Source organism: Drosophila subpulchrella, chromosome 3R (genome assembly GCF_014743375.2).
Source record: "Drosophila subpulchrella strain 33 F10 #4 breed RU33 chromosome 3R, RU_Dsub_v1.1 Primary Assembly, whole genome shotgun sequence".
Classification (NCBI taxonomy): domain Eukaryota; kingdom Metazoa; phylum Arthropoda; class Insecta; order Diptera; family Drosophilidae; genus Drosophila; species Drosophila subpulchrella.
Window position 1 is genome coordinate 11,035,370 of NC_050609.1, and position 27,976 is coordinate 11,063,345.

General features: G+C 43.9%; 8 protein-coding genes across 9 annotated transcripts; 4 read left to right on the forward strand and 4 right to left on the reverse strand.

Annotated features, from left to right (window-relative positions):
- Window positions 1–218: 218 nt before the first annotated feature.
- Window positions 219–4,587, reverse strand: LOC119551923. The gene is made up of 4 exons (XM_037861557.1): window positions 4,057–4,587; window positions 2,967–3,113; window positions 1,304–1,480; window positions 219–1,070 (listed from the first exon to the last, which is right to left on the reverse strand). Exons 1-4 carry the CDS (start codon window positions 4,199–4,201, stop codon window positions 979–981), a joined length of 561 nt encoding a protein of 186 aa, XP_037717485.1. The 5' UTR covers window positions 4,202–4,587; the 3' UTR covers window positions 219–978.
- A 6,114-nt stretch (window positions 4,588–10,701) lies between these two features.
- LOC119558036 (beta-mannosyltransferase 2) lies at window positions 10,702–11,505 on the reverse strand. The gene is made up of 2 exons (XM_037871184.1): window positions 11,358–11,505; window positions 10,702–11,300 (listed from the first exon to the last, which is right to left on the reverse strand). Exon 2 carries the CDS (start codon window positions 11,292–11,294, stop codon window positions 10,896–10,898), a length of 399 nt encoding a protein of 132 aa, XP_037727112.1. The 5' UTR covers window positions 11,295–11,300; window positions 11,358–11,505; the 3' UTR covers window positions 10,702–10,895.
- Window positions 11,506–11,846: 341 nt separating this feature from the next.
- Window positions 11,847–13,537, forward strand: LOC119561553 (E3 ubiquitin-protein transferase MAEA). Its single transcript, XM_037875199.1, has one exon. The coding sequence runs from the start codon at window positions 11,954–11,956 to the stop codon at window positions 13,136–13,138; it is 1,185 nt and encodes a 394-aa protein (XP_037731127.1). The 5' UTR covers window positions 11,847–11,953; the 3' UTR covers window positions 13,139–13,537.
- Window positions 13,538–13,677: 140 nt separating this feature from the next.
- LOC119561570 (ras-related protein Rab-13) lies at window positions 13,678–15,445 on the forward strand. The gene is made up of 4 exons (XM_037875200.1): window positions 13,678–13,971; window positions 14,343–14,635; window positions 14,688–14,801; window positions 15,006–15,445. Exons 1-4 carry the CDS (start codon window positions 13,848–13,850, stop codon window positions 15,114–15,116), a joined length of 642 nt encoding a protein of 213 aa, XP_037731128.1. The 5' UTR covers window positions 13,678–13,847; the 3' UTR covers window positions 15,117–15,445.
- A 188-nt stretch (window positions 15,446–15,633) lies between these two features.
- LOC119550701 (serine/threonine-protein kinase Nek8) lies at window positions 15,634–19,233 on the forward strand. Its single transcript, XM_037859580.1, has 9 exons — window positions 15,634–16,682; window positions 16,741–16,879; window positions 16,937–17,220; window positions 17,274–17,447; window positions 17,497–18,006; window positions 18,302–18,470; window positions 18,524–18,709; window positions 18,765–18,997; window positions 19,053–19,233. Exons 1-9 carry the CDS (start codon window positions 15,988–15,990, stop codon window positions 19,195–19,197), a joined length of 2,535 nt encoding a protein of 844 aa, XP_037715508.1. The 5' UTR covers window positions 15,634–15,987; the 3' UTR covers window positions 19,198–19,233.
- Window positions 19,227–24,365, reverse strand: LOC119550693 (SAFB-like transcription modulator). 2 transcript variants are annotated; one of them, XM_037859562.1, is made up of 9 exons: window positions 24,085–24,365; window positions 23,483–23,971; window positions 23,396–23,423; window positions 22,969–23,083; window positions 22,819–22,865; window positions 20,839–21,895; window positions 20,367–20,516; window positions 19,866–20,288; window positions 19,227–19,793 (listed from the first exon to the last, which is right to left on the reverse strand). In XM_037859562.1, the coding sequence occupies exons 1-9, from the start codon at window positions 24,202–24,204 to the stop codon at window positions 19,430–19,432; spliced, it is 2,793 nt and encodes a 930-aa protein (XP_037715490.1). In that variant the 5' UTR covers window positions 24,205–24,365; the 3' UTR covers window positions 19,227–19,429. The 2 variants fall into 2 exon arrangements, 1 of the variants encoding a protein (XP_037715490.1); XR_005219499.1 differs by lacking the exons at window positions 19,227–19,793; window positions 20,839–21,895 and having other exon boundaries at window positions 20,148–20,288.
- A 627-nt stretch (window positions 24,366–24,992) lies between these two features.
- Window positions 24,993–27,190, forward strand: LOC119552001 (peptidyl-prolyl cis-trans isomerase sig-7). Its single transcript, XM_037861728.1, has 2 exons — window positions 24,993–26,715; window positions 26,780–27,190. The coding sequence occupies exons 1-2, from the start codon at window positions 25,088–25,090 to the stop codon at window positions 27,096–27,098; spliced, it is 1,947 nt and encodes a 648-aa protein (XP_037717656.1). The 5' UTR covers window positions 24,993–25,087; the 3' UTR covers window positions 27,099–27,190.
- Window positions 27,096–27,852, reverse strand: LOC119552031 (complex III assembly factor LYRM7). The gene is made up of 4 exons (XM_037861774.1): window positions 27,730–27,852; window positions 27,535–27,678; window positions 27,398–27,479; window positions 27,096–27,329 (listed from the first exon to the last, which is right to left on the reverse strand). Exons 1-4 carry the CDS (start codon window positions 27,748–27,750, stop codon window positions 27,163–27,165), a joined length of 414 nt encoding a protein of 137 aa, XP_037717702.1. The 5' UTR covers window positions 27,751–27,852; the 3' UTR covers window positions 27,096–27,162.
- Between the last annotated feature and the right edge of the window lie 124 nt (window positions 27,853–27,976).

The following is a 27,976-nucleotide window of genomic DNA, read 5'->3' on the forward strand; positions in this document are numbered from 1 at the left end:
AAGTTTATTTAAAAAAAAACAAGGGAAAACGCTTTAGTCGATGACATCGACTATGACATGCACGTTACTCAGCTAAGGGGAGTGCAAGGGAAATATATGTTCGAGACACATTGGATCGCTAATGAAGATTACCGCTCAATAACGAAGATGTATTTGGATCTTTTGTAATCCAAAGCCAATTCCTGGAAAATAATAGGCACTGCTTTTTGTTTTTTAAAGGTTTTCATTAAATAGTATAGATAACAGCTACGAAGAAAACGGTTGTAATGAGAGAAGTTCTTAACTGGCCCGGCAACTTTGAGATGAAATCGAGACAAGAGGTCAATGTTGCTGCAGGGTCAAGTATTATTTGATCTATTATATATTTCCTTTTATTTGTTTATTATTATTTCTTTTTTGATTGTGGGCTGTGAGCTCATAAAGCTAATTATCTTGAGTACATACAAAAATTAAAATGTTTTACATTTGTAATTGCGATGTAAGCGATCTGAATTCACAGTGCTGCAGAAAAGTTGCCTATCTTTAGATAATATATTTGGTTTCCTGGTTATTCTTGGACACACGTACACACATATAAAATTACAATAAAATGGTGCCAAACATTTGTTCTAAAGTTACTTCTGGTTGACTAGTGTAAGGAGTACTGACTAAGGTCGATAGGGGATCTATAGAAAACATTTATCAGATAATATAATTATGTATATTGTATATAACGCAACTTTTCGTGAGAAGCGAATAAATTTGACGGTGGTACATATGAAACTTATACAATAGAACGACCTTTAGGCTAATGGCGACGAGTATCTAACTTTCTTATTTCCTTTTTTTTGGTTTTCAAAGATTACAATTTTCTGTTCATATGTGAGTGGGGGGCGGAAAGATGACATTTTGTTTCTGTTGGTTTCACTGAGGCACATTTGATGGATCACTAGGGGAGATAAACGCCAAACTACGACTTCGAGCTCATCCGGTCGCCTTCTAGAAATGTTTTCGCATGTGGGCGGATACCAAAAAGGGCGCCAGGAGCGAACAGATCGAGACCAAGAAGCTGACTAGGCCTTGGAAATTAGCTGCAAGTTAAAGAAAAATAGGTTAGGACTTAGGATAGGGACATAATTATGTACCGAAGGTGGAAAGAATGAAATAAAATAAAATACAAACGAAAAGTGGTTCAACAATATTTATTTTTAGTTCTCCATTGTGTGTAAAGTAAAACAAACTTTGTAAATTTTTATGCTATGAAGTTTTGAGCCATTGTTTAAGTATAAGAAATCTATATTCTTAGGTAAGTACAGGTCCTTACCGCCACTGCAGATGTCGTGCAGGATGTCCTCCACATATCCGTTGTCATTGTCGCAGAGGCACAGTTTGGTCTTGCTGGACATGAACTTGGCCACTCCGATGGTGCGGTTGCTGTTCTCGAACTGGCACACCATCCCATCCTCGCAGTCGTTGTTGCTGTTGCACTTGTGCCGCAGGCCTGCCAATGAGAAGGAACACAACATCATTACAAGTTAAAAAATATCAAAAATTTACTTAAACAGGTTTTGCTTAGAGTAAAATATTCAATGATTATTACTTAAATTAAGGAGGACTAGCGAACCGAACATCATAACTCATATAATAGATCTATAAAAGCATCTGTAGAAAAATTCTAGAAAACTTGTCATCGATATTTATTCTGTGTTCATAGCTTGTTTATGGTTCACAATTAAGAAAAAATTATTGAGCGTTTTTCTTAGAATTGAAATGCATAGTTATAACACAACCTAATCGAATATGCCATTATATTTACTCTCATTCCAAAGTCTATAAAACTTTATTATTGGAATAACGTAATAAAAATAATAAAGTATGTACTGTTGTCTCAACTAATAATTGAAACCTATGAAATATTGTTATGAAAATATTGTAAAAAAACAGCTTTCCCCGCTAGAAAATAGATCTGCCCCAAACTCCAAGCTCCGGAAATATGCATGCAAAAATCGCGTATAACATTTCTTCTGGGCTGTGCATGTCACAAATTGGCACTGCGGCGATTCCCATTACCATTCGCTTCCCATTTGGGCCCTCGTTTGAGTTTCCCAGTCGCCGTCACGACATCCTAACATAAATCCGACATCGACATTGCGCTGCCATAAAGCGAGAGCCTCCGCCATCGCAATTGCCTTTCGGTCCTTTTGGGCCCAGCTATAGAATGTCCTGCATGCCATAAGGACTAGAGGACTAGAGGACTAGAGGACTGGAGGACCAGAGGGCCAACAATGGCGGGCACAGGACCCAAGGATCCTGGGAGCAAGTGTGAATCGCGCACGAAAACTAAATAAATAAGCAGGCAAATAGTGAAAGTGAATGGGGTAGGACTACTTAGAGTACCCCGTATCCATCTGGCAGGATGCTTTGTTTAATTCTCATTTAGGTGGCGCCTTGGACACATCACCTGAATAACACTTGAGGCACAGGCACATCACTGAGGAGGCCTCCAAGAAAGCAGCAGGCCCTTAAATAATAAATGTAATGTGCATGTCTTAGCAATTAGTTGACGTTTTGTTGGCTGTTCTATTTCTAGGATCTAGCAAAAGGATTCTACAAAAGTAGCTACACAAATTTATGAAAAGAAAAAGAATAGGTATACTTAATATAAATACACAATTCATAAGATTGTACCTTAGGGTGATCATTGCAAGTAAGCTAAAGCTGATAGGGTTTCCAAAAGAGGATATGTATCGAAACTTGTTAAACCTACCTCGGAAATTTCTTAGGTGCGATTTTATTAAGTATTTGTTAAATACTTCATTTAGGAACTGTATGACATTATACTGACATTATATTAACAACTAAACAGTACATTCTAAATATTGTAAGGAAGTTGAAGAACATGTTATTTAAGTAAGTTTATATAATTACAGCTTGGCTTATTATAAATGTTTTAAGTTTGTTGTATTATTATATTACTGGGATATTACCTTTAAGGACATCCGGACAGTTGCCTGCCGAAGGAGGGGAGTCGTCGCCGCAGAGACAACGCAACTTGTAGTCATTTGGATCCTTGACGCAGCTGGTGCGATCTATCGCCGTGCAATCATCGTGGGCACTGCACTCTCGTCCTTTTACTAAAACAGAGGACAAATAAACCGAAAATTAGGGAAATTAGTTGTCAGTTTGCTCAACTAATTGCCCACTAATTGTGTGATTATTGCCCTGGTTCTTTACCAACAATAATCACGGCTCTATCTATATCTGTATATCTCATTTCGTCGGTCTTGTTTGCCAACTCCTATCACAGAGCTATTACCAGCCCCATTCCCACCACCCTCCTAATGTCAGGGATTTGTGGAGCGTGGGTTGTCATTGCACTTGAGTGACTTGTTTGATCAATTCCCGATTCGGATTTGTGTTAGTACTGTGTTCTGTGTCGTGTCATTCAATCGCTGGCTCTTTGCCATAATTATTATTCCATTTATTTATGGGTGGCTACAAAGTCAATCGAATGACAAATGATTGGATCAGACAAACTTATTTGTTGACTATTTGTATGGGTTACTATTGGGGTGTCTTAATTACCGATTAATTGGCTATCACTCAAATGTAAGTTGGATCAATTGGATGGATTTCTTAGACATCATTAGCAACCCCAAGACAATTCAGGAATCTCTTGATCTTGGAAATAACCATTTAAATCTGAATATTTTTCAAAGATCCTGTTTAAAATCCGTTTGTATTTAACATGAAAATATATTTTTTTAGTTATTAAAGGAGTTTAAAGTTACTACCAAAATAATCACCAAACTTCAAAAGTCCTATGTGATGTGGTAGAAACTGTGATTAAATTTCGTTATTTCGATATTTTAATACCAGGCCCATTAGTCATAGCCTATTATGTTGTTAGAATAGGGATACCATTCGAAAATGTTAACCACATACATTATAGCGATGTTATGGTAGGTTTTTAAACAGAAATCATTATAAATCTGGGCCAGTCTGGACGAGAACCCCTCTCGACCTTGCCAGCGACTTTGATTTGAGTTTTTATTACCAAACCCAGAGGGTTCTTACCAATGGGGACGTGTGTGGGCGGCGGTTGGTTGTTGGTCTTGCCAAAGGTGGTCAGTGCCGTGGAGCTGACCCCGAAGAGGATGATGAAGATGCCGAAGAGCATGGTCAAACTGCCGCATTGTGTGAAGCGCTTTAGGGGCTGCATAATGAAGCCGGAATTTATCGAGTTTTTGGTCGAGTCTAAGAGTTAGCCACTGGCCCCCGTAGAAGGTGATTTCGGGTGTTATATAAATTCACAGGTCCCCGACAAGTTTAACACGCACTTTGAAAGCTTGAAAACTGCCCAAAGGCTTTAAATCGGTTTCCTCAACGTTTTTAGTTTCTTTGTCGGTGTGTTTTCGCGGGGGTAATTTTATGCAAATTTTCACACCGAAATTGTTTCCGCTTTGCTAGAAAGTCCGAAGCAAAACAAAACCGCACGAGAGGCGTCACTCCAAAAAATCTCCAATACTTTAGGGAATTCGGTTTCGGTAGTTCAACTTCTCGCTGGGGTCTTGAAACGACGGTAGCTCCAACCAGTCGCCTGCGCGTTCGAAATGCAAGTGAAGAATTCGCGGCGCACACGGACCTTAAGTTGGTTCGACGTCGCTGGCTACTTGGCGCTCGCGCACACCGACGCCACCTGCCCCATTCACCTGCCCAACCACCCACCAACCACCCATCATCTACCCACCACAGCCCCCAAAAAAAACCCGCTAACCTGCTAGGCCAAGAAGCGAACCCCTTTCCCAGCTCGGAACCAAGCCATGCAAGATTCCTAAACACTCTTCTTTAAAATAAGCTTACTTTATACTAAAAACAATTTTTTATAAAAATAGAAACTTAAGTATAGTGAGCCATAACTAATATGTTTCCCATACTTTTTTAAAATAAACATTCCATTTTTATTATTGTTTAAACAACTTAATGATTTAAAAAAAAATTATCAGATACATTTTTTTTATTTGTATTTCATATTATAAACAAAATAAAAATTTACATGATTGTTATATAATTATTTATTTAAGAAAAAATATTTTGGTGGTGTGCGGCCTGTTTTTTACACAAGTGCTTCAAGCTTATTTGTACTCTACTAATGAAATAACAATTCTAGGTGTTTTTAGGAACAACAAAATCCTAACGAGTCGTGATATTTTTGGACGACAGAATGTTTTAATTAGATTGTCATGCATTTAAGACTCTAAAAAATGTTTCTCATTTGTTTATTTTAATTTTACACACATATGTATTAGTGGACGACCTGATTCTTGATAATACATCTTATAAAAACAACTGTATATTCGAGTTAATGAAATAGGAATTCAGGTTTGTTGAATATTCAATTTCTTATCGATTCTATTGACGCAAACAAATTTTGGCAACATTAATGGAATAAAGGCTGGTGATACAATAACGTATTTGTATTAATTTTAAACTTTGCAAAACAGCATTAACATTTGCTAGGGCCTAGAAATTATTTTCACGCACTATCCAGCTCCAGGTGAGATTTAATAATTTCACAGATACCGGGGCATCCATAAAATGCGAATTCAGGAGCAACGACAACTGCATGCATAATTAAGAGATCCCCCGAGTCGGCGAAGGGTATTCCACTACATTAATGTTCCGCTGCAAGGGAGGTGGATGGAATGGAATCTTCGGGCAGATTTCGGAAATTCCACTGGCATGGGATTAGTTTTGGGCCGTACTCGTATATGGTACTCGCTATACGGTATACGATATATATGGTAAGTAAGCTCCAACGCACTTGTAACTGCTTCGTTGTTTTTGTTTCGTGAGCGAGTTTTGTTAACGAAGATGGATTTTGTAGTTGCCTCACCTTCGTGCATTTGTTTTTATTGTAGCTGCTGGCAGGGGCGACCTCGTCCTTTTCTCGTCCTCGTCTCGGTGTGCTGGTGTGTGTGTGGGGGAACTATAATAATGACGAAGGCATTAGGGGCACATAGCCATTGCATAGCCTACTTTTTGGGGCCCGCGGAGTCGAGCAGCAACAGCCACAACAATAAAGTGTAACATTAGCACGCACCAGAAACAGCAAAAAAACTGGTTAGTCAAAGGCAAATAGTTATTTTGGCCATTATTCTTCCTTTTTCTAGCCTAGCCGTCGTTGTTTATGATTATTTTTCTTTTGGGCGGTGCATGGCCCTAATTACGTTTTCTGAATTGCCCAGATGAGTGGGTTGCTTGTTGCTTTTAACTTTCAACTTTCGATTGCAGCCAAAAAAGGAACAAAAAGAAAAGGTTGCAGACCCCGCCCCAGCCCAATTTGGCAAAATAACTATTTAGGTGCATATCGAACAGCCAGAAACGGATGCGAAACTTTCGGCCATGTCTGCCATTGTCTCACAAACCCCCGACATATGTACATATGTGTATTTGCAGCCCCTCTAAAAACAAAGTCAATAATTTACACCGAAGAGGAACACTTTGAGGTCAATTTGGACATGAAACACTTGCCCAATTTGCTTACACAAATTCCTTTTCTCTTCGTATCGTTTATTTTCGGACCTTTTCCGATTGCTGAAAATGTCAAGCTATACTGCTCTACTAGTACTCCTTATCTGCCGCCTCGATCGCCTTATAAACGATTGTTTTAATCGCTGCGACAGCATAAACAATTTTCCCTTAACTAAACGCGCGCCATCGCAGCGAATTTATTTTGCACACGCACGCCGAACGGAAAGGCTTTCCAGAAAGTATTCCGACAATTGGTGGACATAACTAATTAGGACACGATTCGGGTCCAAGAACGATGGAATGGATTTCACTAATCCTGAAGGAGATACCTTGTAGTTTAAAAAAATATCTTATATTGTTAAACGTTGATGCACTAAGTGCAGTAAGCTATTTTAAATATTTTTTATAACTTTTTTTATATTTTCAATACTATTTGTCGTACTTAATATGTTTTGGGTATGTCATATAAAATATGACACTTTGTTTATTTTGCAATATAATAAAATGTATTATAAATTTGTACCCAAAATATTAAACTGTATATGTATTAATTTACTAGTTCCATTCTGTTGAAAACTTTTAATTATAATTATATAAATATATGCCACTTAACGATTATTTTGTCCATAGTACTTTTACCATTTACGCAAATCCTGCCGCACCGCGTCAGACGAAATGGGAAATATTTATATTTATATGTAAAAATAAATTCCTTTAATTATTATTCAGGTGAGCTGGCAGACCACTCCATCCAGTTCGCCATGCGGCAAGGACCGAAATTTATTTCGGATATATATTTTTTGACATTATTGATAAATGTTGTTGGCCACAGCAAAGAAACGGAAAACAAGCAGGAAAATTATATGGAAAACTCACGAAATCTTTTGACCAAATCAGAGACTGCAACGAATTGGAGGCGCCGCCCCTTGGTTTTTCCACCCAAGAGCCCAAGAAACCGCCTCTGTCCAGCAAAAAGACCATTGTAATTAAGGGACTAATTCGCTTTCAACAATTTGGGCGTCATGTTTTGGTCTTAACTGATGATTAATTAGTGCGACTGTAGAATTTCTAGGGCCAGCCCAGCGCTATATAATTTTCTCACGAAATCTCATTGGGGTGTACTCATGCCTAGAGGTCATCATATTTCTGCTGATTATAACTCCAAAAACCCCATTCGGTATTAGGCTCTTGAAAAAATGCCAATTTAAGGGAGTTAATTCCATATTATGACCACGTCTAATTGCGAACACTCACACACCCCTGATACTCCGCTGCATGCAAGTTTGTTTTCGTGCGTTCCTGGACATGCACACACCCTCGAACCCCTGAAACAAAGAACCCACAAAAGGTGGCCTAGTCCTTTAAGGACCGACCTCCACCCCTTGCCCCCGAATGTTGCATGTGCTGCAAGGCGAGAGCGTCGATAGCCGCTACTTGTTGTAGCCTTGTCTTTGCCAAGTCTTGACCAAATAACCTTTCCATGACTTTCCCAATTTATCACTCTCCACATTGCCAACTAAATGCAGGTAAATGCATGCTAAATATATATGTGTGCCAAACCGTATAACGATTACTTATTTCAAGTTCATTTGTTAATGCACACCTTGATTTTAGCAATGGGGCGACACATTTGGGGGACTTTCGACTCGCATAAAGAGGTCTGCGTCTGCCCCCAAGAACAAACACATTCGCATGTCATGTTGGCCAGGACTAAAACAACTGGAAACATAAAAATAACTGCGAAATGCTAGAGCTCACGAAGTTATTATAATAACTCATGCGTGGTTAGGTTAAGACGTCATTGCCTAAGGCTTTGAGTCGTCAGGGGGGATTATAATAATGGCCTTTTTAACAGCACTTCAGGATTGCAAGGAGTTAAGGGTCATTTGACATTAAAATTTTGACATTACTAACATTATAACTTAAAATACAAATCGTCTGCATCATAATATGACCTGCATTACGAAAGAAAGCCTTTTAAAATTAACAATTTTGATTAACGCATGTCTTGATTACTATAATATAACCATTTTTAAATAAAGAGAAATTTGAATAACAATTCAAAACTATTTTTAATTCGAAGTACCCAAGCCCAAATAATATCCTCGTTGTACTGCATCCAATAACTGCAAAAATAGCTCGTCCTTTACATAAACCTTTCTAAATGCATATGAACTTAGGATCATAAAAAACCTTTTATGAGGCTATTAACTAAGCTTTCGAACAAGCCTAGGAATATTGTTCTAGTAAACATTACCTGGTATACTTAACCGAAAAAATACAACGTCTGTCCACCAAATTGTGCTTGAAACATGACGATTTCAATGACCTATCTAAAGGCGAAGGCAAAAACTCATTAGCCAAGGCGTCATCATAAGCGGACGTTATTCATTACTCACCCGAAGTTCAGGGGAGAAGTAAGGCCAGTACACACCCTGTATAACGTCCGACAAATATGCAAATTTACGCACATCAAAAAGTGAAAGTTCTAGATGGTGACCATAAAACCCGAAAACGTAGGAATAAGGTACCGACTTCTACAAAAAAAATCAATGCAGCCCAGCGAAGCAATGTGGTCAGTGGGGTGATGGAGATCCCTCCAATCTTGGGACGGCTGTATGTGGGTTCCCCGCGGGTGGAACACGATTAGGCCGCACTGATTATGGGTTACGACCATTTCTTATGGTAGCCCAAAAGCGCCAAAAACTTCTACAACAAAATTGCCCAAGTAGCAGGTCCTAGAGACGACCATTGATGACGGCTCCGCTGCACGCAATCCATGACATCATCAAAACGGTCGGCTTTCCTTCGGCTTGTTCCCCGAGTTCTAGTTAGCTCTCGAGGCGAGCTCTCCACGGGAATCTACTTGACACCACAAAAACCAAGGCAATTTAATTGCACCTTACTAAGTTATTCTAATATGTTTTTTGTACCCTCAAGAGCACTGAACTTGTCGGAGGACCTGGAAAAAAGGTGGATCTGGGGTAGTGTGTGTGTCAGTCGACCTGAGTGACATTCCTTAATTGGAATTCAAATTAAAAACTGCCTGAATTTAATCGCGCTCTCACTGGTTGTATTATTAAAATGCAATTTTTCTGAAACCGGTCCTTCTTGGGCGTCGAGTCCCGCTAGGACTTCCTGGCCGGACATGCAATTTTCAATTGTTTGTCATTAGGGCAATCTCAATGTAAATGCCTGACCTTTTGCGAATAATTACTCGCGCTCCTCGAAGGAGACCAATGCAATGGGTTTTTAATGATTTATGAGTCAGTACGGGCTTGGTAAATTTTAGGGATATCTTACAATTTTAGATTTTCTAGAGTACCTGACTGCAATCTTTAAGATCTCGCTCTGCTAAGTTTTGATTGCAATTAAATTAACAAATTAGTTATGTTATTTTAACCTAATTTTTATCTGATTAATATTTGATACAATAGGCCAAAAGTTTTTAGTACTGTTGAAGTCGATCGATAGGGTCTAAAATTTAAACAAACAATTATTGATAACAACCAAAAACATTATAAGCTAGTTGCTCCTTCCATCAAACCTAAAAGTTCCAACAAAATGTTTATTTGTTTGTTTTCGCGTTTTATCGCGGCACGTGTCCCGAATTTACCCGAAATGAGTAACTTCCGTTCATGGGAATGAAAAATTACTTACCAAAGTCCCAACATTTTGTACATGCCATGGGTCAGTTATTCATGGATTTTCAATTTTTGCACCCACATTTGTGCGGCAAATCTGGGTCTACCTAATCTGTGAATAATAATCAAAGCGACTTAAACGCTGGCGAAAGTCAATGTGCCATAAAAGGAGGTTAATTCTATGCAATTTTGCATGGACTCGTGATTACTTTTCCTTCAAGCAGACGTATTAATTACAAAGCGGAGTACATTAGGTCAACACTCGAACTCCAACCAAGCATAATGCTAATTACAAGAAATTAGAGTGTACCGATATCGTTTCTTACAAAATGAATCATCCAAGAGAGTTGTAAGAACTTTGATGACAAAACCATGTATATATGACAATAAATAATTTTAAACCCTTAAATATTTTTGTTAGTACTAAAACGTAATCACCAACTATGTATACCTTTTATTGGTCTTGACCGTATTGTTTCCCGGCTGTATTTAAAATGTGTAAAATCAACAAGGTTATTTATTTTATTTTTATTTTTTTTATTTTTAAAAATATGTCTGATTTATTTGTAAACTATTTATTTATTCCCCGGGTCCTTAAACAGTCCACCTGGAAGTGTTTCAAACTTGTAAATATTTGAGTTCTTTTTAAATGCCATTAGAAGGACATTATGTGTATGATATTTCTTATTTGTAATTCTCCTATGATGGCCTTGCTCTTGGCTTTATTTTAGTTTAGTCTTACTCCTCAGCGCTTTCAGGTTCAACATATTTTCTATATAGCATTTTAATGACTTCAATCTTTCGAGAATTTTTTGCTGGCAGTGCCCTCTCAACTTTCTTTAACATTTCTTCCATTGACTTCTGATTTGCGAGTTCTTCCTTCTTTTTCTCCCGATATTTTTGCTGTCTAATTCGATCGTGTTCTCTTTTTGTTTTAAGAACCTTTTTGTTCTTTTTGACCACTTCCTTCAGTTTCTTGCGATATAAACGACTTCTTTCAGCTTCTCTGGCGCGATATTCCTGAAACTTGATCGGGTCATTTTTTATTTTCTCGCGATATCGTTTCGAGTTATCCTTGGTCCCCTTAGTTGTGGCCTTTGAGGTGTCCCTCGTCACTCTAGTAGTCGCTCTGCCCATCTGGAACTAGTTTTAAGTTATGATTTAGTACTTTTTTACTAGTAAAAAGTTATTATAGCTTACTTTGTCAGGGAAGTAATTCTTTCAACGATCACCAAAGTCCTTTATTACTACGCACCCTTATAAACTTGTATTGTAGGGTAAAAATCGAGTTATTGTTTAGTTTTTTGGTAATGTTTTACTTTTCGAGTTCTTTTAACATTTGTTTATGTTTACTGGGCGTCTATCAGCTGTTATGTGCTAACAGAACAGTGATTACATGGTGTAGACTTTTGTTGCAGTTGCCAGTCCGACGCACACATGTTAGCGGGAAAACAAACACAAACTTTGATGCATTTCATGAAAAGAATTAAAAACCACATGTTTTTCGTACGGTTTAATATTCTTCCTATCACAATTATACTCAAACTTTTAAATTTGATCCATAAATCAATTTCGTTTACGACAGACATTAGAAATGAGTAATATTAGACTAAAAATATTTGGCGGGAAAAATGGCCAACTTAACAACTCTGTCCGCTCGATAAGCTGACTGCAGGCCATCTGGCAACGCTTAACCCACAAAAGCAAAACAAAGCAAGGAAAGGAAAGGGAAGAAAACGCAATTGCGTCTCAAACTAGAGGATAAAACCAATTTGCATCGCACTCGAAAAGCGAAAATGTCGGAAATTAAGGCGTTGGAGCACGCCACCCTGAAAGTGCCATATGAGATGCTGAACAAGCGCTTCCGCTCGGCGCAGAAGATCATCGACCGCGAGGTCGACCAGGTGACCAACGTATCGCGTCAGGTGGAGAAGGCCCTTGAGGCTGAGGAGGGTCCAATTCTGGCCGAGGTCACCAAGCTGGTGGACAACGTGGCCCAGAAGCTGCAGGTGCTCAAGCGTAAGGCCGAGGAGAGCATCAACGACGAGCTGAGCGTCACACAGATCTGCAAGCGCAAGCTGGACCACCTTAAGGGCATCACACCCCCGAATAGCGTGACTGGCGACCTGTGGCAGGGATCCGTTGACCAATGGAAGCGCATCAGACTCGACCGCCTGGTCATCGAACACCTGCTGCGCATGGGCTACTACGAAACTGCCGAGGAGCTGGCAGCCAAGTCCGATGTCCGCAACCTGACCAATCTGGATATCTTTCAGACGTCGCGCGAAGTCGAGGACGACCTGGCCAGTCACAGCACCACCAAGTGCGTTCTCTGGTGCATCGACAACAAGTCCAAGCTGCGTAAGATCAACTCGACCATCGAGTTCAGCCTGCGGGTGCAGGAGTTCATCGAGCTGGTGCGGCAGAATCAGCGCTTCGAGGCAGTGAAGCATTCGCGTCGGTATTTCCCCGCCTACGAAAAGACACAGCTCAACGAGATCTGCCATGTGATGGCCCTGCTGGCCTATCCGGCCGATGCCCAGGCAGACCACTGCCGCAAGTATATGGATCCGCAGCGCTGGCAGAAGCTGGTGTTGGACTTCCGTCACGAGAACTACCGTCTGTTCCAGCTGTCCAGCACGTCCGTGTTCTCGGCAGCGGTACAGGCCGGTTTGTCGGCCCTGAAGACGCCTCACTGCTATGCCCAGACGTGCCGCAACCTCAACTGCCCCGTCTGCCAGGAGGATCTCAACCGCATCGCCCTCAAGTTGCCATACTCGCACTGCGTGCAGAGCCGCCTCATCTGCCGGGTGACCGGTCTGCCGCTGAACGAGCACAATCAGCCGATGATGCTGCCCAACGGCCAGATCTTTGGCCAGATGGCCCTGCCGGACATCACCAAAGACGATGGCACCGTGACCTGTCCGGTGACCAATACCAAGTTCTCCAACCCCAAGGTCGAAAAGGTCTTTGTGATGTAAGCGGCTCTGGACTCGACTTCCTCTTCCTACCCATCCGCACTATGTTAAGCAAGGAACAACTCTATTTTTGAACATGTAACTCCATATCTATTGTGTACACCTATGTTTAATATTATTACTATTGATAAGCCACAAAGCGCCCGCGAACACCCTCGATTTGAATTCCGATTTCGATTATTTGGCAGCCAAATGCTGCTGCTGCGCATGCGCAGGTCTATTGATTAGTTGACTCCACTCCGCATCCACGGGCTGGTTTGTATCGCAGTCAGCACTTCGAGGTTGATTCACGCAAACGGCGTAATTCGACTGCGCCTCCAAAGTGGCACACTATGCACACCTAACACAACTTATATATTACATTAAAAAACAAATCAAATAAAGGTTAAATCGTACGAATTATGCCAGAAGCCACTTGTCAATTAGCATGAATTCCCGATTGTTTTTGTTGCGGAACCTGTGAAAATTTACGACAAATCCGTGTGACGCCGCTGCAATTCGAGGTGGAACAGCTGCGAGCAGCAACAAACAAGCCAGGCCAGCGGATACATAAACAAGCTGCAGCCCGCTTCAACCCCTCGGAGCCAAAACCGAACCACCACCACCACTTGCACTACCCAACCACCAATAACAACAACGCCAGCCCATCTGTAACCAAAAACCTCCGCAGTTAATATTACTATTCCTATCGAAATCCGCCAGCTCTGTCAACATGGCGCTGGACTTTGTGGCCACCTATAAGGTTCTGGTACTGGGCGACTCCAATGTGGGCAAGACCTGCATCGTCCACAGATACTGCGATGAGAAATACTACGACACATACATCTCCACCATAGGTAAGTGCTCCCAATTTGCGCACAGCAGCACCCGAAATAACATTTTCGTACTTTGTTTGAATTAAAGTCAAAGTTTTTTCATTAAAATTGATCATAACTGAGGAGAGCTGGAAACAATACTTTTTAACTGTCTAAAGAAAATACATCTGTGTATATTATACTTGGGAAATCGCAATCTATTTTCAATTGTGATATATATTTAATTAATCCCCCTAGGAAATAGTTCTAAAGAACTTTCATTTATTATATTGTGACATATTTTCATATCTTGCCAAAGAAGATATCTTCCAAGGAACTAGTGTTTTAACCGCAGCTGTAAGCATACGTGTATGTGAAAAATCCCACTATCATCCCATTTTATCTTCCCCCAGGCATAGACTTCAAGCAGAAGCTGATTAACCTCGATGGGGTGCCCATAAAACTGCAAATCTGGGACACGGCAGGCCAGGAGAGATTCCGGACACTGACCACTGCGTACTACCGAGGTGCCATGGGCATCCTGCTCATGTACGACGTGACCAACCTGGAGAGCTACAACAACCTGTCCTATTGGTTGCGCAACATCCAGGAGAACGCCTCGCCAGACGTGGTCAAGGTGCTGGCGGGCAACAAATGCGAATGCTCCGCCACCCAGCGCATGGTGGACAAGGAGAGGGGCGAAAAGGTGAGTCAGTGGTCCAGTAGTTAACATTAGTAACACTCGTAATATTGTCCAGATTGCCGAAAACTTTGATATGCCCTTCTTTGAGGTGTCGTGCAAGTCGAACATAAATATAGAAGATGCGTTTCTGTCACTGGCCCGCAAAATCCGAGAGCAAAGGGAGCGGCGGGTAAGTAGTTTGATATAGATATAGGACAGGGTGCGTTGAATTGAAGGCTCAAACTTTTTCAGTAAACAATCGAAAGCTCTGTTTCTGAATTTGCAAAACACAAATGTTGAATTGGTTATAATTGCCTGGCGATATAGTTCCCCCTATGATTTTTGAATTTTGAATCCATAAAAAAGTTTATTTAATATTCCATTTATTCCACAGGGAGATAACTTTGACAACGACGAGAGCAAAGACAAGAAATCACCTGGCTCCAATGGCCTTGGAACCTTTAGTCTCGGCAGTCTTTCCGGCGAGAATCGCTGCACTTGCTAAATAACCATCGATGGATTACGATGCGATCGCAACCGCAAACCGCAAAACCTGAACAAGTTGTCCAAAGCTATTGAGCGTCGTAGCATTGTAGCCAAGTTCGTGAATAGGCCACGTTTTAAATGCAAACCAGTTGGAGGGCTGCCTGCATTGCATTCTACACATGTAAAGCGTTCAGATTGTGCATTTTAAGGTACACTTAGTCCAAGAGAAGATAGCATAAATATTTTAGCATATTCCTGCAAATACATAACGGTCGATTATACATGCATATTGTCTCGATTCCAATAATTATAATCTAATGCTAAATACATTTATACTCATAAGAAAAATTAAGATTTTAAATATTGGGGGAACATAAAAGAGCTTTAAAAACTGGTCCAAAAGTTTTGCTTGGATTTCTTTATTAAACTTAGTTTAGTTACCAAATTAATTTAAAGAAACATGTTTTTTGCAAAATACATATTGGAGTTCACCGTATATTTTCATTGTTTTATGGATTGTTTTACAATTCAGTTAAATTCCTATTAATACTTCCGCTTGACTAATGTGTATTAAATGATTAATTTATTCTGATTTCCTACCTCCATCCTTATCCAAGAAATTTACATCGATTATTTGGAATTGTGGCCCTGCCATTCTATTTCCATTCCAATTGCTTATGATAATATGCCCCGCTCGTGGTTGTTCAATTAGCGAACCCACTGATAACGTAAGCTCATGTCCACCCACCCAGGGGCCACATCACCCACTTTACCTAGCAACCGCTTTGACCACAACTTCGGTTCGAACATGTCAAAGGACAATTATACAATAGACAGGACACGATTCGATTTTGAACGTCCAAGACGCAGGTTGTGTCCGCTCGAAGGAGATGAAGAAGTTCCGCGCCAAGGCGAGTTCCCTGCCCATTTTCAACGGTCGGATAACCGACGCCACCACACTGACCACCACTTCGCTGCAGTTACCTTTGGGCCAGACTCCCTTAAGGAAGCAATCCTCGTGCACCAGGGTCCTGCCTACGGTTTTCACCATTACGGACGGCACAACCGGGGCGGCCAGTACCTCCTTGGCGGAGGCGATGTCCAGCAGCAAGGCCCAGGTGCCCTCTTCGCGGCAGGAGAGCCAGAACCTCCTCCAGCTCAGTGTTCCGCGGGAGGCGGCAATGGGTGTGGCTGGACCGGAACTGGCCAACTACGAAAAGGTGCGGGTGGTGGGCCAGGGATCCTTTGGCATTGCCATCCTGTATCGCCGGAAGTCCGACGGCCATCAGATCGTCTTCAAGCAGATCAACCTGAGTGAATTGACGCCGCCTGGTCGGGATTTGGCCATGAACGAGGTGGACGTGTTCTCAAAGTTACATCATCCGAACATTGTCAGTTACCTCGGAAGCTTCATAAAGGACAACACACTCCTGATCGAGATGGAGTACGCAGATGGGGGAACTCTAGCCCACATCATCGCTGAGAGACAGGGCAAGTTGCACTTTCCGGAACGCTATATAATAGCCGTATTTGAGCAGATCTCCAGTGCCATTAACTACATGCACTCGGAGAACATCCTGCATCGGTAGGAAGGTCGATATTTGTACTCCAAAGAACTTTTTAGTTACTTGCGATGGTTTCAGGGACTTAAAGACAGCGAATGTCTTCCTCAACAGACGAGGTATTGTGAAGATCGGGGACTTTGGCATTTCCAAAATAATGAACACCAAGATTCATGCCCAGACTGTTTTGGGCACTCCCTACTATTTCAGTCCGGAGATGGTAATATAATTTCCCGAGCTATGACCACAATTTCTAAACTATCTCTTGGGTTTTCAGTGTGAGGGAAAGGAGTACGACAACAAGAGTGACATCTGGGCCCTGGGCTGCATTCTGGGCGAGATGTGCTGTCTGAAGAAGACCTTCGCTGCCTCTAATCTCTCCGAGCTGGTCACCAAGATAATGGCTGGGAACTACACGCCCGTGCCCTCGGGTTACACTTCGGGTCTTCGTAGTCTTATGTCTAATCTGCTCCAGGTGGAGGCCGCCAAGCGACCCACTGCCTCCGAGGTTTTGGTCTATTGGATTCCGCTGATATTCCGAAGCCTTGGAAAAAACAAAGGGTATGCCTGAGATTTTATCTTATATATGTATGTTAATCTCACCTCCCTCGCAGGTACTCCTATGAGGATGATGTCGGCGGCAGCAGTGGCAACCAACTGACGGCTTCTGGTCCCACTACCGCCCACAGCAATGTGTCCATGGATCTGGAATTGCCCACCGCCCAAACGGAGACGAAGCAGCTGATGAGTGCGGAGACGGCGGCGCCGCACGAGATTCTCGAGAAACGGTAATGGGTTAGTCCAGTCCGACGCTCTAATCCAGAAGCCCACCTGCAGATCCGTGCTGTACCAGCTGAAGGCCTTTGGCACCTGCTTCAGCATGGCGCCCATCCAGCTGCCTCCCAAGGCCGTCATCGTGGGCGTGGCCATGTCGGACTCCCATTTCGTGGTGGTCAACGAGGACGGATCTGCGTACGCTTGGGGTGAGGGCACCCACGGACAGCTGGGTCTCACAGCCTTGGAGGCCTGGAAGCACTACCCCAGTCGCATGGAGAGTGTACGCAACTACCATGTGGTGGGTGCCTGTGCTGGCGACGGATTCACCATCCTGGTCACCCAGGCGGGCAGTCTCCTCAGCTGCGGAAGCAATGCCAATCTGGCTCTGGGGCAGGACGAGCAGCGCAACTATCACAGTCCCAAGCTGGTCAGCCGACTGGCGGATGTGCGGGTGGATCAGGTGGCCGCTGGACTCCACCATGTCCTGGCCTTGAGCAGGGAAGGAGCGGTGTACGTGTGGGGCACCAGTACCTGCGGAGCCCTCGGTCTGGGTAATTACCAGCAGCAACAGTGAGTACTAGGAGATGATAATGATAATATGGTAAATTAGGAATTGTGGAAAAATTCTTAATTGCCATTTCATCAACTGATTGAATGTTTAACATAACAACAAATGTTTGGTTCAAATAAACTAACTTATATTAAAATAAAATTATTATTAACTTTGAAACAAATGAACCTAAAAGGAATTTTTCAAGTTATAAAAAGTTGTATAAGGCTTATTAGTATATTTCTTAGATTCATTTGTCTATAATTTTATTTGCACATTGGTCTATATATTGAAACATCTGTTTCCCTCTAACAGAAAATTCCCCCAAAAGATTCTGCTGTCGCACGTGAAAACCAAACCATCAAAGATTTACTGCGGTCCCGATACCTCCGCCGTGCTGTTTACCAATGGAGAACTCCATGTCTGTGGCAGCAATGACTACAATAAACTCGGTTTCCAACGTCCTTCGAAGATCACAGCGTTTGTACGTACCAAAATCTAAAAGTCTCTATCCATTACCTACATGCTTCTCTGCAGAAGAAAGTCCAATTGCCTCATAAGGTGATTCAGGCTTGCTTTTCGTCCACTCATTCGGTGTTCCTGGTGGAGGGCGGCTATGTCTACACCATGGGTCGAAATGCGGAGGGCCAGCGTGGAATCAGGCACTGCAATTCTGTGGATCATCCCACACTCGTGGATTCTGTCAAGGCCCGATATATTGTGGTTTGTACAACATAGTGTTGGTAAAGGGATGGTTCGTTTTAAATATCGAATTCAGAAGGCAAACTGCAGTGACCAGTGCACCATTGTCGCATCGGAAGACAATATCATCACCGTTTGGGGCACTCGTAATGGTCTGCCCGGGATTGGTTCGAGCAACTGTGGATTTGGGCTAGAGATGTGCACACCCAACACGGAATTGGAGCTGGGAAACAACACGGCAGCTTTTACAAACTTTCTGGCCTCGGTGTACAAGTCCGAGTTGATACTCGAACCAGTGGATATATTGGCGTAAGTTATCTTTTCGCTATACATATAATATTTTCAAGTCTTATATCTCCTACAGTCTCTATTCCTCCAAGGAGCAGTGCGATCGAGGTTATTACGTCCAGGTCCATGACGTATATCCACTGGCTCACAGCGTTTTGGTGCTGGTGGACACGACCACTCCACTCATATCCTCCTATGAAGGCGACTACCCGCAGCTTTAGGTTTAATAAATCATATAACTATACCATGATTATGTGCATATTTTCCATTTTGGTAATACATTTATTGGTTTCCAAATGTAATTTTAATAGTTAAAACTACAACTAAAGCGAACTAAAGTAGAAGCAGCGCTCCTAGGCGCTGTGGGTATAGTCATTCGGTCGGGGGGCTTAAATAGGTATGTATGATGCGGGGATGCATGTTTTGTATTGCCTCTTGTGAAATGCACGTTCCCTAGTAGCGCGATACCGGTCCGCTATAGCGATCCTGGGTGGGGCGGCTGGCACCGTACATTCCGCCAGCTCCTCCGCCACCACTTTGACCCTGGTAGCCGGTCGAACGATCGTTGTAGCTGCGGTCAAAGCGTCCGGGCACCTGGCGCCAGCTGTTGTCATCGACGGTCGATTTCTGCCACGAATTGGTGGTGTGGATGTTCGAGGACAAGCCGTTGTTGCCGTACTTTATTTGGTTGCCTCCGCCACTGCTGCTGCCCAGGTGGGAGCTTCCTCCGCCGGATGACGGGGCCCAGATGTTAACGCTGTTCGAGCTACTGCCGTAGGCTCCTCCGCCGCTGGAGTTGTCATAACGCTTGTTGCCCCTAAAATTGTCGAAAAGAAAATAACGTTAGAACACTTCGAAGCTCGTTTAATGACGGTATTTAATCATGTACAGGCTGTGGGAGTCATCGCGTCTATAGCTGGATGTGTTGCCGCGATCAGAATCATTGTAGCGTCCGCCAGTGCCGCTTGTGTTGTTCTTGTGAACGTAGGATCCGGCTCCACCGGCTGTGTTGTTCTTGTGCAGATACGAGCTGCTTGAGCCGCCGCCGGCAGTTCCCGAAAGTGTCAAGTGGCGCACCTCAACGTCGCGCTTGTTGTAATCGTCGCGCTTGCTGGACGAGGAGCCGCTGTAATCGTTGGAGCGCTTGGTAGGTACGGCGGAGTAATCGTCGACAGCTCCACGCTTGGATCCTGAAGAAGCGCTGTAGTCGTTGCGCTTGTAATCCAAGCGCTTGTTGGAGCTGGAGTAGTCATCCAGTACACGCTTGGTGGTTGACGACGAACCGTAATCATCATGTTTCTTGTCATAGGTGCTGTAAAGAAAAGTATTCCAGAAATGTTGTGGTTTAAACCTAAGAATTATTGATTTTATTTTGTATCTGCGATCTTACCTGCGGGAGCTAACTAGATTCGTATCGAATCTCGGTGGAGGTGGGGCATCAAAAATAGCAGTACGCTTGCGATCGGTTGTGTCTGCGTAGCGGTCGTCGGTGCGCTTGCTCACCCCGCGCTTGCCAGGATCTTCGCGAGACTCCATGATCCTATCCGATGAAATCGGCAAGAGTGAGGAAGAAAGATGGAAGAGACGAAAAAGTTGAGTTAGTAATGCTAGTAACGACTGGTCGGAGGGTAGGGGTATTAGACTCAGATTTTCGACTAGGATGCATTTGCCTATCAACGATCCGTTTAAAAGCAATTTCAGTTGAAGAAACAACGTGGATGCTGCAACTTAACACACTAATCACAAGGACAAATGCTTTCCGAGAGAGAATAAAATAAATATTTTGGTATATCTGTGTTGTTGCCTTTGCGTTGGCACAAGGGCAACGCATTACGGTCTGTTTTGGTTTTTTTTTAGCATACTTCATCTGTTGTCGCTTCAGCTCGAGGCGCTCCAGCTCGATTTTTTCTCGCTCCAGCTTCTGGCGCTCGCGCTCCAACCGCAAAAGCTCGGCCTTCTCACGCTCAAGACGTTCCCGCTCGACGGCGAGCTTGCGCCGCTCCTCCTGGAGACGCTCCTCCTCGATGCGCTGGCGCTCACGCGCCTCCCGCCTGCGTCGCTCCTCCTCGCGTAACTCACGCTCCCGCTCGCGGAGGCGCTGGCGTTCGCGCTCCTCGCGTATCTTCTGGTAGGACAGCATCTCCCGCTGGCGACGCTCGCGCTCCCTCTGGCGCTGCTGGATTTCACGGTCAACGTCGCGCGGATTGCGCCCCGAACGATGGTCCTGACTGCCCGGCCCCTTGTGGCCGCCAGTGCCGGATCGCTCGCGATCGTGACGAGGCCTATCCTGGCTGGCGGACGACTTGCCCCTGTCATCGACGCGTCGCTGGTTGCGCTCCCTGTTGCCCTCCTTGCCATCGCGCTTCGAATCGCCGCCGATGGACTTGTTGTCGGCGACGCTTCCATCGCCGCCCTTCTTCTCTTCGCCACCGTTGGCGCTGGTTCCCTTGCTGCTTCCGGATTTCTTGCCGCCGTCTTCGTCCTTCTTCTTGTTTCCAGCGTCGCTCGAAGTCTTGCCCTTGCCCTCCTTGGAGTTCAAGCTGCCGCCAATCTCGTTCTTGGTGCGCTCCACCGAAATGATGCGTCCATGCAACTCGGTGCGGTGCAGGTTCTCGATGCATCGCGAGGCGTCCCCGGAAAAGGACATAGTTACGTATCCGTAACAGCGGGTGCCCGGGGTACGCGTGTTGGTGACCACCTTAGCGCCAACCACCTTGCCAAACTTGGAGAAGATTGCTTTGAGGTCGGTGGCACGGGTCAAAGTTGAGAGCCCGGAAACCCAGAGATTACGCGACAGCGTCGCCTGCTTCGAGTTCGAGTTAGCACCGCTGCCATTGCCAGCACTCGAACCAGATCCCGACTTGCCAGCGGCACTCGATGCAGTTGAGGATGCGGCACCCGCTGCTGCTGTCGATTTCTCTGCAAGTTCCATGTAAATAATAATATTGGAAGAGAGATATGGTCAGAGCTTTGAGTGGGCTTAACTGGTTAACTGTTTTGGTTTATGATACGTTTTTTTTAAGGGAAGCATTTTGTGAACGCACACATTTTGTAGCTGCTGAAGATGTTGGAGTTTAGAGCACAATCGCAAGGTTACCGACAAACGTCACCTAACGGAGCGAAGAGAGTATGAATTTGATTGGGTTGCTGGTGAAGATCTATCGTCGTAGCAGGTCCGCCTGTTGCTGTCCAGGGAGGAGAGAGGTGTAGTAGGATAGTTCCAGGTCAAGGTCCAGAGTCCAGCTTCAAACGCCATCATTGCCTCCGCAAGAGTAGATATGCATTTCAGCTAGATAGGATCGGATTGAGTGATTTAATCCCAGTACAGGAGTTACCTGCCGAGAAGAATTAGTATCTGCCATTCCCAGCAGCTCTTAAGGAATGTGTCCTTTCAGTTGCTCTGCAGACGGATAAATTCAAGTCCGTCTAATGGTTTTGATTTGAACCCTCAGTCTAGTATCTGCACATATGCCTTTTAAAGACCCGCGCCAAAAAGCTCCTTGGAGAACATCAGAATGCCTGCTGCATTAGTAGTAAAGAAGTTTCCTTTGAAGTAAACTGGAACAAACACTGTTAGATAAACTGCTGTTGCTGATGTTGATTGGTGCATCGCCGCTCCCTCGCCGAAAATTAGCATCGTTGGTGCTCCACGTCCCATGTCCATGTCCCAACCAAATTCACACTCTCTTGCACAATCTTTGAAACATGTTCCTCAATGGTTTGGCTCAACTTTCGTCAAGTTTATCGACCTTAACTGGGTTCATGCTTGGTCCGATCATTCCCAACGCAAGACCTTCCGAACACACCGAACTTATCCATGCTAAAACTGCAACTTAAATTACCTTTATCATCCTTTGGATTCGACGGTTTTCCAGACGACTTTTGATCGCTATTTTCCATAATAAAACGTGAGTGTTCAAGTGACAGAATGGAAAGAAAAATAAAAAAGGTGTAAGAAAAAGTACTGCGACGGAAACAATTATATACACTACCTAGAGTCCTTTTTGTCAGATGATTTATCATCCCTTTTCTTGGAGCGTGCGCCCTCGTCATTTTTCTTGTCGGCATCCTTTGAGTTAGACTTATCGGATTTGTTGGCCGGTTTCACTGTAAATCATTATGTTTAATATAAGAATATAAACTTTTTAGACTGGAGCAGTCTAGATGTACAGTATAACGATTTCAATACATCCAATTGATAGTGAATTTAACTTCCACAGACGGAAACGACAGCCAAATTTAAATATGTTTGCAGTTAGGGAACAAAAGGCATCTTGATTGTGAAACCAGATTGACTTAATTAAATACATGCATACAAATACAATGATATTTCTAGCCACGAAAGTGGAATTTTCCATGGCTTTGTGTTATGTGATTGGGTCAATGGGATACTTAATCTGTGACTATCTGTTGACTCACCAGATTTAATAGACTTATCGTCGGGGGCCTGAGATAATAAAATCTGGATTAGAATGCATCAATTGAAGGGCGGATAATTTCAATTACCTCGTCGTGGAGCAGCTTCTGCTCGTCCTCACCAATGGTCAGATTGATGGACTCGTCGTTGTCCATGTTTCCGGTGTCTCCGGTGTTCTCCTCCTCACCGTTAATGTCATTATTGGCCTCTTCGCCGCCATTGTTCTCCGCCTCTTCATCCTGGGCGTTTCCCTCGGCCTCTCCATCGCCATTCTGGTGCTCATCATCGTACTCTTGATCCTCCTCCTCCTCTTCATCATCATCGTCGAGGATCACACACTCATCGTCCACATCGCCCACCTGGTCGATCTCATGCCCATCGTCGTCGGCGTGATGGGAGAAGTCGTTGCCGTTCCCATAGTCATCCTGCTGATCCACCTCCTCGTCGGCATCGATGGGCTCCTCCTTGATATGCACCGTCGACGTGGTGTCCTTCATGGGCATGGCTATTGGTTTCTTGCCCTTCACGCCCGGCACAATCAAGTGTGTGGCCGGGTCTATCCCCTCCCCCTTGAGCGCCTAGAAAATGGGAGCACCCGGTGGTTTGTTACATATGGTTCCGGTAATTGCACAACTATTTCTGCCGCCAGCGGAACTGGAGCGTGATGTGATCTTATGTATGTAGGGCTTACCTTCTCCAGGCGCTCGATGAGCACCGCCTTTGGGCCCACGGTCTCCAATTTGCGCTTTTCCAGTTCAGTTTTTAGGTCGCACACCCGCAACTCCGCGATTTTCTTTCCTGCCTCGGGCATTATGTATTCTCTACAATCACTGGGTCACTTCTCGATCGCTAACTTAAACTTGCTTGACTTTCAGTTCCGGGAAAAAATTTTCAATAATCTTTTTCTCCCGTCTGGAAACGTGTGAAAATTCCTTGTCAAATTCAGTGATACACACACAATTGTCGAAGTAGCAATCGAAAATGGCGACCATTGAGCTGAGTTATCTGAACTGTTGCCCGTTTGGCTATTTTCCCACTAGATCTAACTTCTTTCGATTGACAAATGCGGGATAGCTTTCCAACAAAATAATCGAAAATTTAGCTTATTATTAAATCAACTGGAAACTTCATCTATTTTTGTACTTAACAATGCCACACTCAAGTTCTTTTACCTTTTCGGTGGTGATATATTATGAATACCACAGGACTTTGGACCATATTGTCCAATTACTTGGGGGCTACAGAAAATAAATGTTTTTCGGCTTTGGCATATTAAATCATTAGAAATATCGATTTGCGACTATTGCCTTATTTTAGCTACCAATAAAATTGTTCTGGCTTTCCTAGCATTTTTTTTTTGTAAGTATAGTTATTTAATGAATTGATCAGTTTGCAGCACTGTTTATATTGTAAAGATATCGTCTTTCTTTAACTTTTAAATTTTAGTTAAAAATTCAAAAACTGCAGTTACTTTTTTGTAGTTTTTGGACAGACAATATAGCACTTGGTTTAAAAATTATTTAATAATTGTAATTATTCTAGCTAGTTTTCGAGCAGAACTACCTGAGGCTCTTTTTCCCCCACCTCTAGAAACGGATTTAGTGTCATCCCTAAAGGCCTTCGTTGGATTTCGTGTTTGTACAGGAAATTTATTGTTTATTCCTGATTTCTGCCGGTATTTGTGAATTCTCGCCATGTCGGTGGTGATAGAAACCACACTGGGCGACCTGACCGTCGACCTATTCACCAGCGAGCGACCCATCGCCTGCCTGAGCTTCTTGAAGCTGTGCCGGCTGAAGTACTACAACTTCAATCTGTTCCACACGGTGCAGCAGGGCTTCATAGCCCAAACCGGCGATCCCAGTGGCGCCGGAGACGGCGGCTCTTCCATTTGGGGAGTGGTGGAGGGCATGCACAAGCGCTTTTTTGAGGCGGAGTACCTGCCGAGGATTCACCACTCCAGCGCCGGAATGCTATCGCTGGTCAGTGCCGGTAAGAATCTGGTGGGCTCGCAGTTCTTCTTCACACTGGGCGAGAACCTTTCGTCGCTGGATGGAAGCCACTGTGTTATCGGTGAGGTGGTGGAGGGACACGAGGTGCTGCGCAAGCTGAACGATGCGATTGTGGACGATAACTTTCGACCCTACCAGGATATCCGCATCACGCACACGGTGGTGCTCGAGGATCCCTTTCCCAATCCCCGCGGCCTTCAGGCTCCCAGTCGCTCGCCCTCACCAAGTGCGGAGCGCCTGAAGAACGGACGCATAGCTGCCGACGAGGATATCGATGACACGGATGGCATGACCATGGAGGAGCTGCAGGAAATGATGGCCGAACGGGAGGCCAAGGCGCGAGCCACAATTCTTGAGATAGTCGGCGATCTGCCGGATGCGGACATGGCCCCGCCAGAAAACGTTCTGTTCGTATGCAAACTCAATCCGGTTACCACCGACGATGATCTAGAGATCATCTTCAGCCGCTTTGGCGTGGTCAAAGGATGCGAAGTGATTCGCGACCGTAAGACAGGCGACTCCCTGCAATATGCCTTTGTGGAATTTGAAGATCAGAAATCTTGCGAGGCTGCTTACTTCAAAATGGACAATGTTCTAATCGACGATCGACGCATCCATGTGGACTTCTCTCAGTCCGTTTCGAAGGTCACCTGGCGGGGCAAAGGACGAGGCGTTGTGGGAGACGAGGGCAAGCTGGACTTTGACAATTTGCGAGACAACAACGATCGTAGAAAACCCAACAACGGCCGGGGCAGAATAGAGGACCACAGAGATCCCAAGAGGACGGAGGATGCTAGAAGCCGCTTGGGCTCTGCAGAGCGAAGAAAGGCAAGGGAGCAGCGTCACCAGGAACAGAAAAATCGAGATGATCGCAAGAATGTGCGAGGACGCTCAAGATCGAGGGAGCAAAAAGATCGACGACGATCTAGGTCTAGAAATTCCGACAATGGCAAAGCCAGGGAGAACTTCGATCGAAATCGTTTCAATGATCGAGAGAGGAATCGCAATGAGAGAAGACCTTCAAGGTCGAGGGATCTCCCGCAAAAAATCCGTTCCCGATCAAGGGACCGAGCAGAAAGAAGGCGTTCTAGATCTAGAGATCAAACAGATAGGAGACGGTCTAGGTCAAGGGAGCCAACCGACAGGAGGCGTTCTAGGCCAAGAGATCAAATAGAAAGAAGGCGTTCTAGGTCCAGAGATCGCTTTGATGGCAGGCGGGTCAACTTGGCCCAAGACAGAAGGCGCCACGAAAATGGAGGTGCTCTGCATAAAGAAACAGTCAGGAACAATAAAAGATCCCCAGAACGAAGGTACGTATTCTAAAGGCGTTAAATGTTTGTCAATCCCAAAACTCACAAATTAATCTGTTAACAGACGGCAATCAAGGGATCGAGATGACCGCAGACTGGATAGAAACTCAAGTCGACAGAAAAGTCCCGAGCGGAAGCGAAAAAATTCAGTGGAAAAGAGCAAAAAACAAGATAAAAAGAAATCTAAACGTGCACCAAGCACTAGTTCAGACTCCAGCGAAAGTTCCTCGGAATCCGAGAGCGATTCGGACTCCACATCCTCAGAAAGTTCCGAGGACAGCTCCTCATCGGACGAGCGCAGCAAGCGCAAGAAAAGCAAGAAATCCAAGCAGAAGTCCAAGTCGAAAAGTAGTCACAAGTCCAAAAAGAAACATAGGAAATAAAGATAAACGACATTATTGATCAGAACAAAACGATCTTGACTACATCTACAGAAACTATATAGTTCTATTTGTTTCGGGCCTGGACCTCGGATTCTAGTGCCGCCATCGCAGCTCCACCGCAGCAGCCTTCAGTGTTCTTTTCGCCGCGCCGCCTGCGTGGCTTCTCGATGATTGCATCGGGATTGAAGACCACATTGTCCAGCCGCGTCGTCTCCGGCGTTATCCTTAGTTCTGTAAATAGTATATTCCAAATTTAAGTTTGGAGCGCGTGTTTATGTAATGCTCATGCTCCCACTGACCGTAAACACCCTCCTTCTTTTTCTCGGCCTGGATCACATTTGTGCGCAGCTCCAAGTCCACATCCTGCGCCAGTTTGATCATCTGCAAGTTACCCTTTTATAAAAAACCTAGTAGAAACCCATAAGTATTAACAAACCTTCTGAATCTCATCCTCGTTGGTTTCGCTGCGATTCTGGAGGAAAGATTCGTTGATTTTTAGTCGTCCTGCCGCCAGAGCATTGGTATCCCCTTGGAACACGTATTGCCGTGTGCGATGAAGCTTCTTGAAAGCAGTTAGTACCTGCAAGCAAAAGGTATTAACTATTTATTTACGGCTTTTGTGTTATTTTACCTGGCGCCGCAAATTGGACATTTTTGTATAGTAACAGCTGATAAGGACGGGGTTGCCAGACTGTGAATGTTTTGTTGCTGCAGCTGGCAATATTTATGAAGTACAAACTAAAACTAAGTTAGTAATATTATTATTTAAAAAAAAATACATATAAATAAAATAATAATCCTTTTACAATATTACGTGACTCTACGTTTGCTGACACTTACGTTTTCTGGCACTTACGTCTAGTGTTCCAATTGGGGTT

What these genes read in the sequence shown, in the direction of transcription:
- LOC119551923 (XM_037861557.1), bottom strand. Translation starts at nt 4,201, where the DNA reads ATGCAGCCCCTAAAGCGCTTCACACAATGCGGCAGTTTGACCATGCTC. An exon ending in CTGTCCGGATGTCCTTAAAG is followed by an intron (nt 1,481 to 2,966) that starts GTAATATCCCAG and finishes TCTCATTGGCAG; the next exon opens with GCCTGCGGCACAAGTGCAAC. An exon ending in GCACGACATCTGCAGTGGCG is followed by an intron (nt 1,071 to 1,303) that starts GTAAGGACCTGT and finishes TTTAACTTGCAG; the next exon opens with CTAATTTCCAAGGCCTAGTC.
- LOC119558036 (XM_037871184.1), bottom strand. Translation starts at nt 11,294, where the DNA reads ATGGGCAGAGCGACTACTAGAGTGACGAGGGACACCTCAAAGGCCACA.
- LOC119550701 (XM_037859580.1), top strand. Translation starts at nt 15,988, where the DNA reads ATGAAGAAGTTCCGCGCCAAGGCGAGTTCCCTGCCCATTTTCAACGGT. An exon ending in TCGGAGAACATCCTGCATCG is followed by an intron (nt 16,683 to 16,740) that starts GTAGGAAGGTCG and finishes CGATGGTTTCAG; the next exon opens with GGACTTAAAGACAGCGAATG. An exon ending in AGCCTTGGAAAAAACAAAGG is followed by an intron (nt 17,221 to 17,273) that starts GTATGCCTGAGA and finishes CCTCCCTCGCAG; the next exon opens with GTACTCCTATGAGGATGATG.
- LOC119552031 (XM_037861774.1), bottom strand. Translation starts at nt 27,750, where the DNA reads ATGTCCAATTTGCGGCGCCAG. An exon ending in TGTCCAATTTGCGGCGCCAG is followed by an intron (nt 27,679 to 27,729) that starts GTAAAATAACAC and finishes TTTTGCTTGCAG; the next exon opens with GTACTAACTGCTTTCAAGAA. An exon ending in ACGAGGATGAGATTCAGAAG is followed by an intron (nt 27,480 to 27,534) that starts GTTTGTTAATAC and finishes GGTAACTTGCAG; the next exon opens with ATGATCAAACTGGCGCAGGA.
- LOC119550693 (XM_037859562.1), bottom strand. Translation starts at nt 24,204, where the DNA reads ATGCCCGAGGCAGGAAAGAAAATCGCGGAGTTGCGGGTGTGCGACCTA. An exon ending in AGAAGCTGCTCCACGACGAG is followed by an intron (nt 23,424 to 23,482) that starts GTAATTGAAATT and finishes TTATTATCTCAG; the next exon opens with GCCCCCGACGATAAGTCTAT. An exon ending in CTGAAGCGACAACAGATGAA is followed by an intron (nt 20,517 to 20,838) that starts GTATGCTAAAAA and finishes TTCATCGGATAG; the next exon opens with GATCATGGAGTCTCGCGAAG.
- LOC119561570 (XM_037875200.1), top strand. Translation starts at nt 13,848, where the DNA reads ATGGCGCTGGACTTTGTGGCCACCTATAAGGTTCTGGTACTGGGCGAC. An exon ending in CACATACATCTCCACCATAG is followed by an intron (nt 13,972 to 14,342) that starts GTAAGTGCTCCC and finishes ATCTTCCCCCAG; the next exon opens with GCATAGACTTCAAGCAGAAG. An exon ending in GAGAGCAAAGGGAGCGGCGG is followed by an intron (nt 14,802 to 15,005) that starts GTAAGTAGTTTG and finishes TTTATTCCACAG; the next exon opens with GGAGATAACTTTGACAACGA.
- LOC119561553 (XM_037875199.1), top strand. Translation starts at nt 11,954, where the DNA reads ATGTCGGAAATTAAGGCGTTGGAGCACGCCACCCTGAAAGTGCCATAT.
- LOC119552001 (XM_037861728.1), top strand. Translation starts at nt 25,088, where the DNA reads ATGTCGGTGGTGATAGAAACCACACTGGGCGACCTGACCGTCGACCTA. An exon ending in AAAAGATCCCCAGAACGAAG is followed by an intron (nt 26,716 to 26,779) that starts GTACGTATTCTA and finishes ATCTGTTAACAG; the next exon opens with ACGGCAATCAAGGGATCGAG.